The sequence below is a fragment of the Salmo trutta genome, chromosome 17 (genome assembly GCF_901001165.1).
Source record: "Salmo trutta chromosome 17, fSalTru1.1, whole genome shotgun sequence".
Taxonomy (NCBI): domain Eukaryota; kingdom Metazoa; phylum Chordata; class Actinopteri; order Salmoniformes; family Salmonidae; genus Salmo; species Salmo trutta.
In genome coordinates, this window is record NC_042973.1 from 52,412,715 (window position 1) to 52,435,061 (window position 22,347).

Sequence of the window (22,347 nt, forward strand, 5' to 3'; positions counted from 1 at the left end):
ACCAAGGGCTATATCTGTTCCTGGTTCTAAATTTCTTGAAAGGGGCATGCTTATTTAAGATGGAGAGGAAGGCATTTTTAAAATATAACCAGGCATCCTCTACTGACGGGATGAGGTCAATATCCTTCCAGGATACCAGGGCCAGGTCGATTAGAAAGGCTTGCTCGTTGAAATGTTTCAGGGAGCGTTTGACAGTGATGAGTGGAGGTCGTTTGACCGCTGACCCATTACGGGTGCAGGCAATGAGGCAGTGATCGCTGAGATCTTGGTTGAAAACAGCAGAGGTGTAATTAGAGGGCACATTGGTTAGGATGATATCTATGAGGGTGCCAGAGTTTGCGGCTTTGGGGTTGTACCTGGTGGGTTCATTAATCATTTGTGTGAGATTGAGGGCATCAAGCTTGGATTGTAGAATTTGCATATACTCCAGAATGTTATGAAGAGTAATCAGATGAATTGCAATTAATTGCAAAGTCCCTCTTTGCCATGCAAATTAACTGAATCCCAAAAAACATTTCAGCCCTGCCACAAAAGGACCAGCTGACATGTCATTGATTCTCTCATTAACACAAGTGTGAGTGTTGACGAGGACAAGGCTGTTTTACCTAAGAACACAGCCATGAATAAAGAATGGTACCAACTTGTGGTCAATCCTCAAGAGGCGGGTGGACAAACAAAACCCCACAAATTCTGACAAACTCATTGATTATGCAAGAATGGGTTGCCATCAGTCAGGATGTGGCCCAGAAGTTAATTGACAGCATGCCAGGGCGGATTGCAGAGGTCTTGAAAAAGAAGGGTCAACACTGCAAATATTGACACTTTGCATCAACTTCATGTAATTTTCAATAAAAGCCTTTGACACTTATGAAATACTTGTAATTATACTTCAGTATTCCATAGTAACATCTGACAAAAATATCTAAAGACACTGAAGCAGCAAACCTTGTGAAAATTAATATTTGTGTCATTCTCAAAACTTTTGGCCACGACTGTATATATTCAGCCCAAAAACCAAACATGTACCGTCTACTTCTTATATTATTGCTTTTTTTTGTTATCCAACCTCTGGTATCTTTCAATTCCCATGCTAATATATATATATATATATATATATATATATATATATATATATATATATATATATATATATATATAAACAGTATATACATATGTTATGGTTCACTCTTAGTTTTCCTTATCTCCACTGTGGAATGTCCATGTTGATCCTCTTGGTTATCTTGGTCCTCTTGATCCATCCACCTGTCTTCTTTGTTAGTCAGGCCTGACCCCTTCGTCCCGTAGTTTTTTCCTGTAATCTAATTTAAAATGACTGAAGATGTCAAATTTTCTGCCAGGCCCCTTCTAATAGGGTATAACAGACTCGTTAGAACCATGACAGTGTCTTCTGATCCCTCCTGTCTCAGCCTCCAGTATTTATGCTGCAGTATTTATGCTGCAGTAGTTTATGTGTCGGGGGGGCTAGGGTCAGTCTGTTACATCTGGAGTATTCTCTTGTCTTATCCGGTGTCCTGTGTGAATGTAAATATGCTCTCTCTAATTCTCTCTTTCTCTCTTTCTTTCTTTCTCTCGGAGGACCTGAGCCCTAGGACCATGCCTCAGGACTACCTGGCATGATGACTCCTTGCTGTCCCCAGTCCACCTGGCCATGCTGCTGCTCCAGTTTCAACTGTTCTGCCTGCGGCTACGGAACCCTGACCTGTTCACCGGACGTGCTTGTTGCACCCTCGACAATTACTATGATTATTATTATTTGACCATGCTGGTCATTTACGAACATTTTAACATCTTGACCATGTTCTGTTATAATATCCACCCGGCACAGCCAGAAGAGGACTGGCCACCCCTCATAGCCTGGTTCCTCTCTAGGTTTCTTCCTAGGTTTTTGGCCTTTCTCAGGAGTTTTTCCTAGGGAGTTTTTCCCAGCCACCGTGCTTCTTTCACATGCATTGCTTGCTGTTTGGGGTTTTAGGCTGGGTTTCTGTACAGCACTTTGAGATTTCAGCTGATGTACGAAGGGCTATATAAATAAATTTGATTTGATTTTGATTTGATTTGATGACCACATGCCCTCTAGACAGACTACATGCCCTCTATAAAAAAACAGCAATTTTTCCTCAAAACAAAGGTTGTAAAGGTATGCTAGACATTTATAGAATAAATCATACCTAGTTTGATGTTGCTGTGACAAACGGGGAATTTGTTATTGATTTATACCGCTTTAAATTGCATCTTATAGATTTTATGTATTTATATCAAATAAAAACTGGAATTTGTCATCAAAACAAAGGTTGTAAGAGTATGCTAGACATTTATAGAATAAACCATACCTAGTGTCACGTCCTGACCTTAGAAAGCTGTTATTTTCTATGGTAGAGTAGGTCAGGGCGTGACAGAGGGGTTTCCTAGTTTAGTTTTTCTATTTTGTCAGGTTCTAGTTTTGTATTTCTATGTTGGGTGTTTGGGATGATCTCCAATTAGAGGCAGCTGGTCCTCGTTGTCTCTAATTGGAGATCATACTTAAGTAGGGTTTTTTCCACCTGGGTTTGTGGGAGATTGTTTGTTGAGTAGTGTATGTTTCAACTCTACGTCACTTTTTGTTCTTCAGTTTATGTATTGCATAGTTTCACAGTGTAAATAAAATGTGAAACGACACACATGCTGCACTTTGGTCCGCTCCTCCTTCCTACGACAGCCGTGACACCTAGTTTGATGTTTCTGTGACAATCAGTGAATTAGTTATTGATTTATACAGCTTTAAATGGCATTTTATAGATATGTATTTCTATAAAATCTAAACTAGAATTTGTCCTCAAAACAAAGGTTGTAAAAGTATGATAGACATTTATATAATAAATCATATATAGTTTGATGATCCTGTGACAAACGAACAAAAGTTAATGATTTTTAAATGGCTTTTGGCCAACGTCTGAATGTCTGTTAAATGTCTGAATGGGTGACTATAAAACCAACTTTACCTCGGTAGAAAGCCATCGGGAGAGTTGAAAATGCAATGGAAACACATTGAACTTTAGATGCAGTCATCTGGGTTTTAAATGCAGTCATCTGGGTTTTCATTGGAAGCGTCTTTGTATTCTTCACTTGTTGGTAACAATTTGTATTTTTGGTCAACTTCATTCTGAAGTTATTTGCGGTCAGTCAGAGGAGGTCTTCTGTGACTAAAAGTGACGTTGACGAGCAAAGAAGCTCTAATGACCAGTGGTGGAAAAAGTACCCAATTGTTATACTTGAGCAAAAGTAAACATACCTTAATAGAAAATTACTCAAGTAAAAGTCACCCAGTAATTTACTACTTGAGTAAAAGTCTACAAGTATTTGGTTTTAAATATACTTAAGTATCAAAAGTAAATGAAATTGCTCAAATATACTTAAGTCTCAAAAGTAAAAATCACTTCACATTCTATATGTTAAGCAAACCAGACAGCACCATTTTAATTGTTTACATTTTTTTAGTCTGTCAGATCAGAGGCAGTAGGGATGACCAGGAATGTTCTCTTGAGACGTACATTATCGTTCAAAAGTTTGGGCTCACTTAGAAATGTCCTTGTTTTTGAAAGAAAAGCATTAAAATAACATCAAATTGATCAGAAATATCTATATAGGCGTACAGAGGCCCATTATCAGCAACCATCACTCCTGTGTTCTGATGACACGTTGGGTTAGCTGATCTAAGTTTATCATTTTAAAACGCTAATTGATCATTAGAAAACCATTTTTCAATTGTTAGCACAGCTGAAAACGGTTGTCCTGATTAAAGAAGCAATAAAACTGGCCTTCTTTAGACTAGTTGAGTATCTGGAGCATCAGCATTTGTGGGTTCGATTACAGGCTCAAAATGGCCAGAAACAAATAATTTTGTTCTGAAACTCATCAGTCTATTCTTGTTCTGAGAAATGAAGGCTATTCCATGTGGGAAATTGCCAAGAAACTGAAGATCTCGTACAACACTGTGTACTACTCCCTTCACAGAATAGCACAAATTGGCTCTAACCAGAATAGAAAGAGGAGTGGGAGGCCCCGGTGCACAACTGAGCAAGAGGACAAGTACATTAGAGTGTCTAGTTTGAATAACAAACAACTCACAAGTCCTCAAATGGCAGCTTCAATAAATAGTACCCGCAAAACACCAGTCTCAATGTCAACAGTGAAGAGGCGACTCCGGGATGCTGGCCTTCTAGGCAGAGTTGCAAAGAAAAAGCCATATCTCAGACTGGCCAACAAAAATAAAAGGTTTAACATGGGCAAAAGTACACAGACACTGGACAGAGGAACTCTGCCTAGAAGGCCAGCATCCAGGAGTTGCCTCTTCACTGTTAACTTTGAGACTGTTGTTTTGCGGCTACTATTTAATGAAACTGCCAGTTTAGGATTTGTGAGGCGTCTGTTTCTCAAACTAGACATTTTTTTTTGAAACAGTTCGGTCATTTAATGAAGTTTCTAACAATGAACTGGCGATCACAGTGAAGTGGGTGGCGCTATTTCCCCTAGTGATCAGGGTTGAAATTCTTCTGTCTGGAAAAAAAAATACGTTCGATGACACGGCGGTGGCGGCACCGTCAGCAAGCAGTAGTCAGGCAGGCACACACAGCTGAGCTCGCACCCCTCAAGACCGATCCATCGTCGTCATCGGTTTCTCACGCTGGCATGTTCTCCAACCGAAAAGGGAACAGTTCACTCGCTACTGCCCCCCACCCCCCCCATAAAGGTTCTAACTTCGAATCCTCGATAGCCATGGTGGGAGCAACATCCTCGCGGATTTAGGTGACATTATTGGAGATAAGAAACTACTACGTCGAGACAACAAAGCATTCCTCTTTTTACGTCGGGACGGCATCCGGAATGAAAAGAAGCTCCGGGGACGGGGACACCGGTCGGAATAACGCACATCGTTTCTGGTGAGCGCTATGGTAACATTTTTTCGGATGGGTCCTTAGGAAATTGCCGCAAATGCATATACTGTGCAAGTGGCTTGATGATAGCAACCAGTTGTGGCGGCCACAACAAGACACATTCCACCCCGTTGTCACAAAATGGGGTAACAATGTTGCAATGTTTACTTCACAGCGCTCCCCTATGTATGTATAAATGTGTGTGTGTGTGTGTGTGTGTGTGTGTGTGTGTGTGTGTGTGTGAATGGCTTTCTATTGTGGGGGACAGGCTGTTTCTATTCAAATTGGCGTTGTCCCGTCCTGCCTATTAGGCTGTGGAAGGTAAACTGGATACTCTTCACACAGAATAATGAAACATTTAAAAGGTACACAGACAGGAGCTAAGCCACTGCTGTCATGTTTAAAATATATATATATATGGGATAGATAAGCGTGCGCTATTTGGAAGTGCTGGATTCGCAGAAATACTGTATGTTGTCGTTTAATGAGGAAACAACAGGGTTTAAGAGGAACTAAACGAAACTATTAATTGAAAATAGTAACACCACATTGTCCCTACTAGTTATTGTACACTACAGTATGCAGGCTTATATATGATTGTATCGACTTGGCTTGTATTCCCTATTGTAAAGTGATACCCCAAATTCATTTACTGACCTACATTTCAAATCCATCTACATGTTTGTGTTTTCCAAAACATTTCTAGAACAAAGTAATCTCTGCTGTAAACCAGGCTTGGAATATTTTTAAATTACATAATGGGGGGGGGGGGGGATGGATTTCAATGAAATTATATTACATTTGACCCATAGTATATATCCCCATTGCCCCCAAAAGGATTTACTAGTTAAAATATCACAGGAAGCTATCACAGTGGTATTCAATGGATTGCAACCAGTATCCATGTATTTATTCCTTGTGTTATTATTTTTATATTTATTGTTGGGAAGGGCCTGTAAATAAGTATTTTAAATAGTAGTGATTCATTTGACTTGAAAACCTTTGAATTCTATTTGTGTGGAGATTGATACATGGCATTACATTGTTGGCGTGAAGGAGCCTTGCCATTTGGCAGACAGAACCCTGTAGAGCAGGTTTACAGTAGACTACCGGAAAGTGCCTGTGGGTTCAAGGGTGACGCTATCTTAGTCAGTTGTTTTCATGGTATTCCTTCCTTTTGGTGGGATTCCTCTACCTTTAATGGTTACTGTTTGACTGGATGGGGGGGTTGTCCGGATGTCCTGAAGGAAGACGTCATTGTTCTGAATGCGAGCTCACTCAGCCTGAGGAACAGTACACACACGAACAGACTGCTGACCCAGAGCAGCCACTAGCTGCAAGTTTAGTTTAGCCTGGAGCTGATCATTATAGTGTTATTGATTACCGGCATTGTAGAGTTGTAATAACCAATGTCTATATAGTTGTAGTCCTTCTCAGTGGCTGGTTGCAGTGGAAGTTGTAGCTTCTCTCATGTCAGCCTGTGATTCAAACGTTAACTCATGTTTAGATGTGGTTGTGGGGCTGTTTCTTCTTTTTGGTTCAGAAATGTCAAGCTTTTGTGTGTAAATACCCCTGTGTGTTACATGGTGCCCCACTGAGGTTGTAAGGAGATGGTTACCACCAAGGTGGAGTTGAGTCTTTCCTGTGTGTGCGTGTGTGTGTTTGATGTCGTTGTATTACCTTGGTGAAGACCTTTGGGATGGTGGTGGAATTGTAAGGCACGGTAACATGACATTCTGTGAAACAGCTGTAGCCACGTAGCACTGATCCCCACAGGGTAGGGTAGGATATATCAGATGGCTTGTGAAGGTGTGTATGCCATCACACTTGTTTTTTAAGTAATGTAAAAATACAAATCTGAGCGGTAGATCTCGGCTTGCATTTTGACTCAAAGTGATGCTGACTCAGAAAAGGTTGGTGACTACTGTTTTAGAGTTTTCCCTATTAACACTATCGACGTTTCCCTTCGGTAATTGTGATCGAATCAATGCAATATTTAAAGCACTTTCAATGCAACATACCGAAACAAAACAAACTGTGCAAGAGATGTTGTAGGCAGAACGTATAGGAGTAGGATTTAAGATGGCGCCGGAGCAGAAGGCAGACGTTTTACGTGCCCCCAACCGATTGTTTTTTTTGTTCGTTTATCTGCGTTGTTTGTAACTTATTTTTTTTACTCATTTTGTACATAATGTTGCTGCTACCGTCTCTTATGACCGAAAATAACTTTTCTAGATGTCAGGACTGCGATTACTTACCATGAACTAGCAGAATCCTTTTTCTTCTTTCACGACTCTGACGAGCCCAAGGCGGAGGATATACGGCTCCCTCTGGAACAGGTCTCGACCCCCGTGATCTGCGTGAAGAGGAGGCGGATAAAGAGAGGCCAGAGAGCGGGCTGCCTTTTGAGAATTCGTTGGCGATCGCATAAACCCCCACTTCCCTCAATTCTGCAAGCAAACATGCAATCTTTGGACAATGAAATCGACGAGTTACGGGGAAGATTAAACTACCAACAGGTCATTAAAAACTAACATCTTATGCTTCACGGAGTTGTGGCTGAATGACGACAATATCAACATATAGCTGGCTTGTTATACGATGTACCGGCAGGATAGAACAGCGGCGTCTGGTAAGACAAGTAGCGGAAGACTGTCTTTTTGTAAATAACAGCGGGTGCACTATACCTAAGGAAGTATCGAGCTATTTCTTGCCTGAGGTTGAGTATATCATGATAAGCTGTAAACCACACTACCTACCGAGAGAGTTCTCATCTGTATTCTTCAAAGCTGTTTACATACCACCTCAGTCAGAGGTTGGCACTAAGACAGCATTGAATGAGCTGTATTCCGCCATAAGCAAACAAGAAAACGCTCACCTAGAGGCGGCTCTCCTAGTAGCCGGAGACTTTAATGCAGGGAAACTTAAATCAGTTTTACCAAATTTCTATCAGCATGTTAAATGTGCAACCAGACGGAAAAGATTTCTGGACCACCTATACTCCACACACAGAGACGCATACAAAGCTCTCCCTCGCACTCCATTTGGCAAATCTGACCATAAATCCATCCACCTGATTCCTGCTTACAAGCAAAAATTAAAGCAGGAAGCACCAGTGACTAGATCAATAAAAAAGTGGTCAGATTAAGCAGATGTTAAGCTACAAGACTGTTTTGCTAGCACAAACTGGAATATGTTCCGGTATTCCTCCAATGGCATTGAGGAGTACACCACATCAGTCATTGGCTTAATCAATAAGTGCATCGATGACATCGTCCCCACAGTGACCGTATGTAAATACCCCAACCTGAAGCCATGGACTACAGGCAGCATCCGCACTGAGCTAAAGGCTAGAGCTTCCGCTTTCAAGGAGCAGGACTCCAACCCGGAAGCTTACAAGAAATAATGCTATGCCCTCTGACGAACCATCAAACAGGCAAAGCGTCAATACAGGACTAAGATCGAATCATACTACAACGGCTCTGACGCTCGTCGGGCTTGCAAACCATTAGACTACAAAGGGAAGCACAGCTGAGAGCTGCCCAGTGACACGAGCCTACCAGACGAGCTAAACTACTTCTATGCTCGCTTCGAGGCAAATAACACTGAAACATGCATGAGAGCACCAGCTGTACCGGAAGACTGTGTGATCACGCTCTCCGCAGCCGATATGAGTAAGACCTTTCGACAGGTCAACATTCACAAGGCCGAAGGGCCAGGTGGGTTACCAGGACGTGTACAGCGAGCATGCGCTGACCAACTAGCAAGTGTCTTCACTGACATTTTCAAACTCTCCCTGTCCGAGTCTGTAGTACCAACATGTTTTAAGCAGACCACCATAGTGCCTGTGCCCAAGAACACTAAGGTAACCTGCCTAAATGACTACCGACCCATAGCACTCACGTCTGTAGCCATGAAGTGCTTTGAAAGGCTGGTCATGGCTCACATTAACACCATCATCCCAGAAACCCTAGACCCACTCCAATTTGCATACCGCCCCAACAGATCCACAGATGATGCAATCTCTATTGCACTCCACACTGCCCTTTCCCACCTGGACAAAAGGAACACCTATGTGAGAATGCTATTCATTGACTACAGCTCAGTGTTCAACGCCATGGTGCCCTCAAAGCTCATCACTAAGCTAAGGACCCTGGGAGTAAACACCTCCCTCTGCAACTGTATCCTGGACTCCCTGACGGGCTTCTGTGGATCTGTTTGGGCGGTATGCAAATTGGAGTGGGTCTAGGGTTTCTGGGATAATGGTGTTGATGTGAGCCATTACCAACCTTTCAAAGCACTTCATGGCTACGGACGTGAGTGCTACGGGTCTGTAGTCATTTAGGGAGGTTGTCTTTGTGTTCTTGGGCACAGGGACTATGGTGGTCTGCTTGAAACATGTTGGTATTACAGAATCAATCAGGGACATGCTGAAAATGTCAGTGAAGACACCTGCCAATTGGTCAGCACATGCCCAGAGCACACGTCCTGGTAATCCGTCTGGCCCCGCAGCCTTGTGTATGTTGACCTGTTTAAAGGTGTTACTCACGTTGGCTACGGAGAGCATGATCACACAGTCGTCCGGAACAGCTGATGCTCTCATGCATGCTTCAGTGTTGCTTGCCTCGAAGCGAGCATAGAAGTGATTTAGCTCATCTGGTAGGCTCGTGTCACTGGGCAGCTTGCGGCTGTGCTTCCCTTTGTAGTCTGTAATAGTTTGCAAGCCCTGCCACATAAGACGAGCGTCGGAGCCAGTGTAGTATGATTCAATCTTATCCCTGTATTCACACTTTGCCTGTTTGATGGTTCGTCGCAGGGCATAGCAGTATTTCTTGTAAGCTTCCGGATTAGAGTCCCGCACCTTGAAGGTGGCAGCTCTACCCTTTAGCTCAGTGCAAATGTTGCCTGTAATCCATGGCTTCTGGTTGGGGTATGTACGTACAGTCACTGTGGGGACGATGTCCTCGATGCACTTATTGATAAAGCCAGTGACTGATGTGGTGTACTCCTCAATGCCATCGGAAGAATCCCGGAACGTGTTCCAGTCTGTGATAGCAAAACAGTCCTGTAGTTTAGCATCTGCTTCATCTGACCACTTTTTTATAGACCGTGTCACTGGTGCTTCCTGCTTTAATTTTTGCTTGTAAGCAGGAATCAGGAGGATAGAGTTGTGGTCGGATTTATCAAATGGAGGGCGAGAGAGAGCTTTGTACGCGTCTCTGTGTGTGGACTACAGGTGATCTACAATTTTTTTCCCTCTGGTTGCACATTTAACATGTTGATGGAAATTTGGTAGAACTGATTTAAGTTTCCCTGCATTAAAGTCTCCGGCCACTAGGAGCTCCGCCTCTGGGTGAGTGGTTTCCTGTTTGCTTATTTTCTTATACAGCTGACTGGGTGCAGTCTTAGTGACAACGTCTGTCTGTGGTGGTAAATAAACAGCCACGAAAAGTATAGCTGAGAACTTTCTAGGCAAGAAGTGTGGCCTGCAATTTATCACAATATACTCTACTTCAGGTGAGCAAAATCTTGATACTACCTTAGATTTCGTGCAACAGCTATTGTTTACAAATATGCACAGACCCCCCCCCCCCCCCTCGTCTTACCAGAGTGTGCTGTTCTATCTTGCCGGTGCAGCGTATATCCCACTCGCTGAATAGCCATGTCGTCATTCAGCCACGATTCCGTGAAACATAGGATATTACAGTTTTTGATGTCCCGTTGGTAGGATATTCGTGATCGTACCTCGTCTAGTTTCTTGTCCAATGATTGCACGTTGGCGAGTAATATTGACGGTAACGGCAGCTTTCCCACTCGCCTTCCCCGGGTCCTGACCATGCATCCGGCTCTTTGTCCTCTGTACCTGCGTCGCTTCCTCTTGCAAATAAGGGGGATGTTGGCCCTGTCGGGTGTTTGGAGAATGACCAAGGCCCTTCTCCCCCGATTGTTCAGTTTGGCCAGGCGGCAAGCTCTGTGGGACCTTAATATAGATAGGTGTGTGCCTTTGCAAATTATGTCCAATCAATTGAATTTATCACAGGTGGACTCCATTCAAATTGTAGAAACATCTCAAGGATGAACAATGGAAACAGGATGCACCTGAGCTCAATTTCAAATGTAATAGCAAAGGATCTGAATTCTTATGTAATAAGGTATTTCAGGTTTTTTTTCAATATAAATTAGCAAACATTTCTAAGAACATGTTTTTGCTTTGTCATTATGGGGTATTGTGTGTAGATTGATGAGAAAAAACATGGTTGAATCAATTTTAGAATAAGGCTGTAATGTAACAAAATGTTGAAAAAGTCAAGGGGTCTGAATACTTTCCGAATGCACTGTATGCAAATAGACCATTGCCATATATGGAGCTGTGCCATTTACTTTGAACTGGACTGTGTTTACAGAATGAATGTGCTTGTTTTGAGATCAAATGTGCTTGTTTTGAGATCAAAGCGAGAGCTGCATGTAGCCACGTGTAGACATTTTGTGGATGTCCTTTGCTAGTTAGTGAGATATTAGTCCAGTTATAGATCATTTGTACTTAGGGGAATGATTGCTTCTTACAAGAGCACAAAACGTGTACATTTCTAGACATATTTGAAAAGCGAGTCATGTAAAGAGATTTTGTTTTTTTGTCTTAAAGGGGCAGTGTTGTATTTTGAGACAGGCTTGAATAAGCTAAATAGGCAGTGGGTAGAATAATTTGTCTGATTCTCTGTAATAATGGTATGGGAATAATGCATTTTATTTTGTAAAGTGTTTTTTTGCATCAAACAACACAACATGTTCAGTCACCTCCTTGTCTGAAGGACAAGTGGATAAACAGGTTAATGTCAAGCCCTGTATTTTTTTTCAAAAGTCTAATGGAATGTAGGCCAACATTGAACACAACACATTGGTTGCTACTGTAGGCAGATTGATAGAACAGCTATTTCTATGTTAAAATGTTATGGGATGCATTTTCTCCAGATTATTTTCTGGTAGGCCACTCTAGTAGGCCTACATTATGATCAAATAGCCACAGAAGCCATTTGGCCACAGTTAAAACTGTAACTTAAAGCAGGTACATCCTCAGTGTTCACAGTAAACACACAATGTTCAAGTTTGCGCTCAGCAGACTTGAAATTTGCTCGGTGCCTAATTTTATTTTAGGGAACTGTGTGTGTGTGTGTTTGAAATGCCAGCAGTTAGTGCATATATGCATTCTGTGAATGCATGTTTGAGTGCCTTCCTGTGTGTGAGCATAAATACGTGTGTATGAGCATAACCGTGGGGGTGTGTGTGTGTGTGTGTGGTGGACAGGGCTCATGTTTAAGCGACCAGGCCAAGGACAGCTGGCTGAAGGTTAGTGTCCACCTCTCCCTAGTCCTCACTGAGCAGCTGCCATGAAACACACTCACACAAACACACACACACAGAATCCACACCACACACTCCCCCGTCCCGTAACTCTGGTCTATACATAGCCATTCATACAAACTCTTCCTCTTTCTCTACGGTATTAACATAGCAATTCTGACACTCAGGCTCCGAAAGCGGCCCCTCTTGAAATACAGTTGCGATAGACAACACATGCTAGTGTAAGCAAAATTTGTTTGCTGGCCTAATAGTGGCCTCCCGAACTCTCACCGAACTCTTTTTTTTCTTCTCACTTTACAGTCAGGCTGAAAGTCTCACTCAGCATACAGTAGCCACCCAGCAGTCAGAGGGTTAGGCTTCGGGGTGAAGTTTCCCCTTAAGTACAGATCTAGGATTAGCATGCCCTCTGTCAATTCTCACCTGAAGCATTATTGGGGGAAATGGAAAACCGACCCAAGATCAGCGTTTAAGGATAACTGCACCCTACACCGAGTGTCAGCTGATTAAGACCCTATTTGGTTAGGGAGGTTAGATGGATGAATGTAGACATTACACTCAATGATTCTAAGGTATTATTACATGTTAATAATATAGATATTGTCTATGGTTAATATAATATTGTTTACACTATTGTAAATACAGTGTTACTACACAGGTACAAGAGTGCGGTGTTAGCCTTTCCACTGTTTTGGCACAAGCATTAATTATGTATCCCAAATGGCACCCTATTTCCTATATAGTGCATTACCTTTTACCACATCCCTATGGGCCCTGGTCAAAAGTAGTGCACTACATGTACATAGAGAATAGGGTGACATTGTGGACACAGACTAAGTGATCATGCAATATATGACTTTTATTTATATATATATATATATATATATATATATATACAGTTGAAGTCGGAAGCTTACATACACTTAGGTTGGAGTCATTAAAACTCATTTTTCAACCACTCCACAAATTTCTTGTTAACAAACTATAGTTTTGGCAAGTCGGTTAAGACATCTACTTTGTGCATGACACAAGTAATCTTTCCAACAATTGTTTACAAACAGATTATTTCACTTATAATTCACTGTATCACAATTCCAGTGGGTCAGAAGTTTACATACACTAAGTTGACTGTGCCTTTAAACAGCTTGGAAAATTCCAGAAAATGATGTCATGGCTTTAGAAGCTTCTGATAAATTATGTCAATTAGCCTGAGTCAATTGGAGGTGTACCTGTGGATCTATTTCAAGGCCTACATTCAAACTCAGTGCCTCTTTGCTTGACATCATGAGACAATCAAAAGAAAGACCTCAGAAAAAAAATTGTAGACATCCACAAGTCTGGTTCATCCTTGGGAGCAATTTCCAAATGCCTGAAGGTACCACGTTCATCTGTACAAACAATAGTACGCAAGTATAAACACCATGGAACCACGCAGCCGTCATACCGCTCAGGAAGGAGACGCGTTCTGTCTTCTAGAGATGAACGTACTTTGGTACGAAAAGTGCAAATCAATCCCAGAACAACAGCAAAGGACCTTGTGAAGATGCTGGAGGAAACAGGTACAAAAGTATCTATATCCACAGTAAAACGAGTCCTATATCGACATAATCTGAAAAGCCGTTCAGCAAGGAAGAAGCACTGCTCCAAAACCCACCATAAAAAAAGCCAGACAACTGCATATGGGGACAAAGATCGTACTTTTTGGAGAAATGTCCTCTGATCTGAGGAAAGAAAAATAGAACTGTTTGGCCATAATGACCATCGTTATGTTTGGAGGAAAAAGGGGGATGCATGCAAGCCGAAGAACACCATACCAACCGCGAAGCATGGGGGTGGCAGCATCATGTTGTGGGGGTGCTTTGCTGCAGGAGGGACTGGTGCACTTCTAAATAGATGGCATCATGAGGAGGGAAAATTATGTGGATATATTGACGCAACATCTCAAGACATCAGTCAGGAAGTTTAAGCTTGGTCTCAAATGGGTCTTCCAAATGGACAATGACCCCAAGCATACTTCCAAAGTTGTGGCAAAATGGCTTAAGGGCAACAAAGTCAAGGTATTGGAGTAGAGGTCGACCGATTAATCGGAATGGCCGATTATGTAGGGCCGATTTCAAGTTTTCATAACAGTCGGTAATCTGCATTTTTGGACCCTGATCATGGCCGATTACATTGCACTCCACGAGGAGACTGTGTGGCAGGCTGACTACCTGTTATGCGAGTGCAGCAAGGAGCCAAGGTAAGTTGCTGGCTAGCATTAAACTTACCTTTATAAAAAACAATTAATCTTAACATAATTACTAGTTAACTATACATGGTTGATGGTATTACTAGTTTATCTAGCTTGTCCTGCGTTGCATATAATCGATGCGGTGCCTGTTAATTTATCATTGAATCACAGCCTACTTCGCCAAACGGGTGATTTAACAAGCGCATTCACAAAAAAAAGACTGTCGTTGCACAAATGTGTACCTAACCATAAACATCAACACCTTTCTTAAAATCATTACACAAGTATATATTTTTAAACCTGCATATTTAGTTAATATTGCCTGCTAACATGATTTTCTTTTAACTAAGGAAATTGTGTCACTTCTCTTGCGTTCTGCGCAACAGAGTCAAGGTATATGCAGCAGTTTGGGCCGCCTGGCTCGTTGCGAACTGTGTGAAGACTATTTCTTCCTAACAAAGACAGCCAACTTCGCCAAACGGGGGACGATTTAACAAAAGCGCATTTGCGAAAAAAAGCACAATCGTTGCACGACTGTCCCTAACCATAAACATCAATGCCTTTCTCAAAATCAATACAAGTATATTTTTTTAAACCTGCATATTTAGTTAAAAGAAATTCATGTTAGCAGGCAATATTAAACAAGGGAAATTGTGTCACTTCTCTTGCGTTCATTGCATGCCGAGTCAGGGTATATGCAACAGTTTGGGCCGGCTGGCTTGTTGCAAGCTAATTTGCCAGAATGTTACGTAATTATGACATAACATTGAAGGTTGTGCAATGTAACAGCAATATTTAGACTTATGGATGCCACCCGTTAGATAAAATACGTAATGGTTCCGAATTTCACTGAAAGAATAAACGTTTTGTGTTCATAATGATAGTTTCCGGATTTGACCATATTAATGACCTAAGGCTCGTATTTCTGTGTGTTGTTATTATATTATAATTAAGTCTATGATTTGATAGAGCAGTCTGACTGAGCGGTGGTAGGCAACAGCAGGCTCGTAAGCTTTCATTCAAACAGCACTTTACCGCGTTTGCCAGCAGCTCTTCGCAATGCTTCAAGCATTGCGCTGTTTATGACTTCAAGCCTATTTACTCCCGAGATTAGGCTGGCAATACTAAAGTACCTATTGGAACATCCAATAGTCAAAGCTATATGAAATACAAATGGTATAGAGAGAAATAGTCTTATAATAACTACAACCTAAAACTTCTTAGCTGGGAATATTGAAGGCTCATGTTAAAAGGAACCACCAGCTTTCATATGTTCTCATGTTCTGAGCAAGGAACTTAAACGTTAGCTTTTTTACATGGCACATATTGCACTTTTACTTTCTTCTCCAACACTTTGTTTTTGCATTATTTAAACCAAATTGAACATGTTTCATTATTTATTTGAGACTAAATTGATTTTATTGATGTATTATATTAAGTTAAAATTAAAGTGTCCATTGTTCATTCAGTATTGTTGTAATTGTCATTTTTACAAATATTATATATTATTACAAATATATATATATATATATATATATATATATATATATATATATATGTATATGTGTGTGTATATATATATATATGTGTATATGTGTGAACATATATATGAACATATATATGTACCGATTATGATTTGATATATATATATATATATATCAAATCATAATCGGTCGACCTCTATATTGGAGTGGCCATCACAAAGCCCTGACCTAAATCCTATAGAAAATTTGTGGGAGGAACTGAAAAAGCGTGTGAGAGCAAGGAGGCCTACAAACCTGACTCAGTTACACCAGCTCTGTCAGGAGGAATGGGCCAAAATTCACCCAACTATTGTGGGAAGCTTGTGGAAGGCTACCTGAAACGTTTGACGTTTCAAAAATTGTGAAAAACAGAGTTTTTAAATGTATTTGGCTAAGGTGTATGTAAACTTCAACTGTATATTTGATCGTTAAGCCAGTCATCTACCTCTGTAAAGTCCAAAGCATTAGTCTGCATAGCTGGTCATATTAGGATGCTTTGGTGTAGTTACTTGTTTTTACGCCTAAGTACTTAGTAATAACATAATAATACCAAGACAAAGTCAGTGTGCTTTGGTTATTAGTGGAAACTGGAATCCCCTTCTCAGAGTGACTCGTCAGGTTCTGTGTAATAATGGATCAGAATGTAGAACCTAGAACCGTGCCAGCTACACAGCGCTGGTATTGTGTAGCCGACTGTAGTAACAACCAGAGAGGAGTTATATTATCTAACTACTGTGTAAGTAACAGTATTGATGTATTGATCTTATACAATGTAGGCTTATTTCATCAGGGGTGAATGTAATGGAAAATTAATGTAGAAACTAGACCCATGCCGACTTGGGTTGGGCGATGTCTGGAATGACATCGTCCTATTGTCCTGTTCAAACAGCGTTGATATACGATTGTATCGTGACATTTTTTATTTGGGGGGGGGATGTGGTTTTGTGAGGAGATGTCAATTGGATGGAAGAACACAGTATAAAGGATATATCTTTATACAGATTCAGGATGTCTTTACATATCTTGGACCTGCCTATGAGGTATCCAGAGACAGCTATGGTGGTTACAGACAGTGTTGTCATGGCCATGGCTATTGGCCCACTGCTGGAGCTGTGTCTGTCTTCTCTGATAGTAGAAGTCTGGTCGAAGACCCTCTGACCGATGGTGTTACTAGGTCACAAAGGATGGCTTGAGAGCGAGGAAGAGAGAGAGCGGTCTGTGTCCAGACGGGCGACCCTAGCTGTCACTCAAAGTGGCCATTGGGGGGGGGGGGGGGGGGGGGGGGATTTCGACGAGCATGTGTCAACATACTTTTGGACATGTAGTGTGTGTACTAGCTTATATGGAGCAAGTCATTTCTATGTAAAAGGACCCATGAGCACTGAGTTAAGTTTATAGGAGTATATCAAATTTGGTGTCAAATGAGAGCTAGGAGTCTATATTTTGGGGAAATTAAATCATTGATACATTTTTCAACCATTTTCCAACCTAAAAATGTGGAATAAACAAAGGCTTTGATTTCTGGTCACACAGATGGAGAAAGGTTGTTAAAAAACGTCTCCTAGAAACAGTATTAAGATATTATAAATGCATCAAAATACAATAGTGTTGAACATTTCTATTTAGTTTTGCAGATAATGAAAGTTCACAGAAGTAAGAAGTTAAGGTAGACCTACCAATTAGTTACTGTTTTTATTCATAGCAATTTTGTTTATTGTACCATGTGCTTAGCATGGAACACCAACAACCCAGCTGACCACTGGGACTAGATTCGGGAAGAACAGTAATGAGATTAGCATAGAAAAATTAGACTAGAGACCGAGATATAAAGTTTAGAGAGAGTGCTAATGCTGGCATGTTTATTTTATAATAAAATTAATTGTAGTTCTCAACAACAAATTCACAATAATAGTATTTCACAATAAATAAGCTCAGTGTTCACATAATCTATGGATCTATTTCAATACCTCAGGTAAAATCAGTTCTACCTTCTATAGTATCAATTATCACCAGTAAAGTTCAATTCAGAAAACAAAATGACACTCGAATACAGATTCAATATTTCACAGTTGGGGGTGATCAGTCCCAACAAACACAGTAAAGCTGTGGAGAATAGTGTATTTAAGTGTCCTTCAAGAAAAGGTCCTCTTGAAGAGATTTTATAATAAAAAATAAAAAAAGTTTACATATTTTGTTGTTTAGCAGACACTTATCCAGAGCAATTAGGGTTAAGTGCCTTGCTCAAGGGCACATTGACAGATTTTTCACATAGTTGGCTTGGGGATTCGAACCAGCGACCTTTTGGTTACTGGCCCAATGCTCGTAACTGCTAGGCTACCTGCCAACCCATGTCTTCAGATGTCGTCTTTCTTCTGCATGCAATAGAAAACCTTGATCTCTCGCTCGCCTTCCAAGAAGACTCAAACTCCATCTCAAACCTGCCCTGGATGTTGAATTAAGCCAGGCCAAAACGTATCCAATAGCGAAAGGTAAGAACATAAAAATTGCACATTTGTTGTACACCATTGTCTATGTTTCTTTTTTTTATAAGATATATCTGAAATAATAAACGTATACATTAGAGTGCAACGGGAAAGTATTCAGACCCCTTCCCCTTTTACACATTTTGTTACGTTACAGCCTTATTCTGAAATGGATTCAATATTTATTTTTCCTCATCAATCTACATACAATACCCCATAATGACAAAGTAAAAACAGGGTGTTAGACATTTTTGCAAATGTATAAAAAAAACTGTATTCAGACCCTTTGCTATGAGACTCGAAATTGAGCTCAGCTGCGTCCTGTTTCCATTGATCACACATGAGATTTTCGACAACTTGATTGGAGTCCACCTGTGATAAATTTCAATTGATTGGACCTGATTTGGAAAGGCACACACCTGCCTATATAAGGTAAAAGGCACATGACAGCCACTTGGAGTTTGCCAAAAGGCACCTAAAGACTCTCAGACCATGAGAAACAAGATTCTTTGGTCTGATGAAACCAAGATTGAATTCTTTGATCTGAATGCCAAGTGTCACGTCTAGAGGAAACCTGGCACCATCCCTATGGTGAAGCATGGTGGTGGCAGCGTCATGGTGTGGAGATGTTTTTCAGAGGCAGGGACTGGGAGATTAGTCAGGATCGAGGGAAAGATGAGCGGCACAAAGTACAGACAGATCCTTGATGAAAACCTGCTCCAGAGTGCTCATAACTTCCGATTAGGGTGAGGGATCACCTTCCAACAGGACAATGACCCTAAGCACACAGCCAAGACAACGCAAGAGTGGCTTCGGGACAAGTCTCTGATTGTTCTTGAGTGGCCAAGCCAGATCCCGGACTTGAACCGTCCCCACAGTGACTGTACGTACATACCCCAACCAGAAGCCATGGATTACAGGCAACATTCGCACTGAGCTAAAGGGTAGAGCTGCCACTTTCAAGGTGCGGGACTCTAATCCGGAAGCTTATAAGAAATCCTGCTATGCCCTGCGACGAACCATCAAACAGGCAAAGCGTCAATACAGGGCTAATATTGAATCATACTACACCGGCTCCGACGCTCGTCTTATGTGGCAGGGCTTGCAAACTATTACAGACTACAAAGGGAAGCACAGCCGCGAGCTGCCCAGTGACACGAGCCTACCAGACGAGCTAAATCACTTCTATGCTCGCTTCAAGGCAAGCAACACTGAAACATGCATGAGAGCATCAGCTGTTCTGGAAGACTGTGTGATCACGCTCTCTGTAGCCGACGTGAGTAAGACCTTTAAACAGGTCAACATTCGCAAGGCTGCGGGGCCAGACGGATTACCAGGACGTGTGCTCCGGGCATGTGCTGACCAACTGGCAGGTCTATTCGCTGACATTTTCAACATGTCCCTGATTGATTCTGTAATACCAACATGTTTCAAGTAGACCACCATAGTCCCTGTGCCCAAGAACACGAAGGGAACCTGCCTAAATGACTACAGACCCGTAGCACTCACGTCCGTAGCCATGAAGTGCTTTGAAAGGCTGGTAATGGCTCACATCAACACCATTATCCCAGAAACCCTAGACCCACTCCAATTTGCATACCGCCCAAACAGATCTACAGATGATGCAATCTCTATTGCACTCCACACTGCCCTTTCCCACCTGGACAAAAGGAACACCTATGTGAGAATGCTATTCATTGACTACAGCTCAGCGTTCAACACCATAGTACCCTCAAAGCTCATCACTAAGCTAAGGATCCTGGGACTAAACACCCCCCTCTGCAACTGGATCCTGGACTTCCTGACGGGCCGCCCCCAGGTGGTGGGGGTAGGTAGCAACACATCTGCGACGCTGATCCTCAACACTGGAGCCCCTCGGGTGCGTGCTCAGTCCCCTCCTGTACTCCCTGTTCACCCACAACTGCACGGCTAGGCACGACTCCAACACCATCATTAAGTTTGCAGACGACACAACGGTGGTAGGCCTGATCAACGACAAGACAGCCTATAGGGAGGAGGTCAGAGACCTGGCCGGGTGGTGCCAGAATAACAGCCTATCCCTCAACGTAACCAAGACTAAGGAGATGATTGTGGACTACAGGAAAAGGAGGACCGAGCATGCCCCCATTGTCATTGATGGGGCTGTAGTGGAGCAGGTTGAGAGTTTCATGTTCCTTGGTGTCCACATCAACAACAAACTATCATGGTCCAAACACACCAAGACAGTTGTGAAGAGGGCACGACAAAGCCTACTCCCCCTCAGGAAACTAAAAAGATTTGGCATGGGTCCTGATATCCACAAAGGTTCTACAGCTGCAACATCGAGAGCATCCTGACTGGTTGCATCACTGCCTGATGCGGGAATTGCTTGGCCCCCACTGCAAGGCACTACAGAGGGTAGTGCGTACGGCCCAGTACATCACTGGGGCTAAGCTGCCTGCCATCCAGGACCTCTACACCAGGCGGTGTCAGAGGAAGACCCTAAAAATTGTCAAAGACCCCAGCCACCCCAGCCATAGACTTTCTCTATTACTGCATGGCAACTCTCTGTTTATCATATATGCATAGTCACTTTAACTATACATTCATGTACGTACTACCTCAATTGGCCCGACCAACCAGTGCCCCCGCACGTTGGCTAACCGGGCTATCTGCATTGTGTCCCGGGACCCACCACCCACCAACCCCTCTTTTACGTTACTGTTACTCTCTGTTCATCATATATGCATAGTCACTTTAACCATATCTACATGTACATACTTCCTCAATCAGCCTGACTAACCGGTGTCTGTATATAGCCTCGCTACTGTATATAGCCTCGCTACTGTTATTTTTCAATCTGTTTTTACTGTTGTTTTTATTTCTTTACTTACCTAATGTTCACATAATACCTTTTTTGCACTGTTGGTTAGAGCCTGTAAGTAAGCATTTCACTGTAAGGTCTACACCTGTTGTATTCGACGCACGTGACAAATAAACTTTGATTTGATTTGAATTGCATCTGTAGTGTTACAATATTGTTCACATGGAAAAAGTTTTTTTACTTCTACAAAAGTTTGCTTAGTAATTAGCATAAATGGCACAATTTTATATTCACTAATATATAGAAAAATTAGCATTGGCCTGCTAATGCAGCGCTAATACAGTGGCTTCATTCATGAAAAATAAATCTCACCAAGTAAATGGTCCATCAACCCATTCTACCGCTTCTCAAGACGATGCGATGAATGGACCATCAATTGTCAGTGTTTCTCTGAAGATATGTCTAGCTTTTATTTCTAGCTTTAGCGCAGTTTTCTGACTTCACAACCAGGAGAAAGTTTGTCATAAAAATGCCGCTTCCTCTAGAAGGCTTGCTCGAGATTGCAACGATTGAACCGTCAAAGGCGGGACCTAAAGGATTTGTGCACTTTTGATTGGCTGATATTCTAGTTGGTCGTTTCTCTCACATTTCACACGATTTTAACCCATTTCTTGACCTGGATTACATGATCAATTATTAAGTGATTAAAACGCGTCGCTCTGCTACCACATCGGTAACAGAGTTACCCAAAAAAATCAGTACCTGAATGACTTCAATTGAATTGGCCACATCGAGAAGTCATAGTAGTCACAAACCACTGTTGCAGTAGAGCACAGTACAGTAGAGAACAGAAAAGTAGTGTATAGTTCAGTAACGTAGAGTACACATGAGTAAAGTACAATATAATACTACTCTACTGGACTTTTCTGTACTGAACTATACTTTTCTGTACTGTGCTCTACTGTACTATATTCTACTGTATGGAAATATACTATTTTCTTTGCTGTAGTCTACTGTACTG

At 41.7% G+C, this 22,347-nt stretch overlaps 1 protein-coding gene across 1 annotated transcript in view; it reads left to right on the forward strand.

Moving 5' to 3' along the window:
• Positions 1–4,581: 4,581 nt before the first annotated feature.
• The window catches only part of LOC115152395 (cyclin-dependent kinase 17), a 51,139-nt gene continuing 33,373 nt past the window's right edge, over positions 4,582–22,347 (forward strand). The window contains exon 1 of the mRNA XM_029697234.1: positions 4,582–4,937. Coding sequence (XP_029553094.1) covers positions 4,882–4,937 — 56 coding nt within the window. The 5' untranslated portion in view covers positions 4,582–4,881. The remainder of the gene's footprint in view (positions 4,938–22,347) is intronic.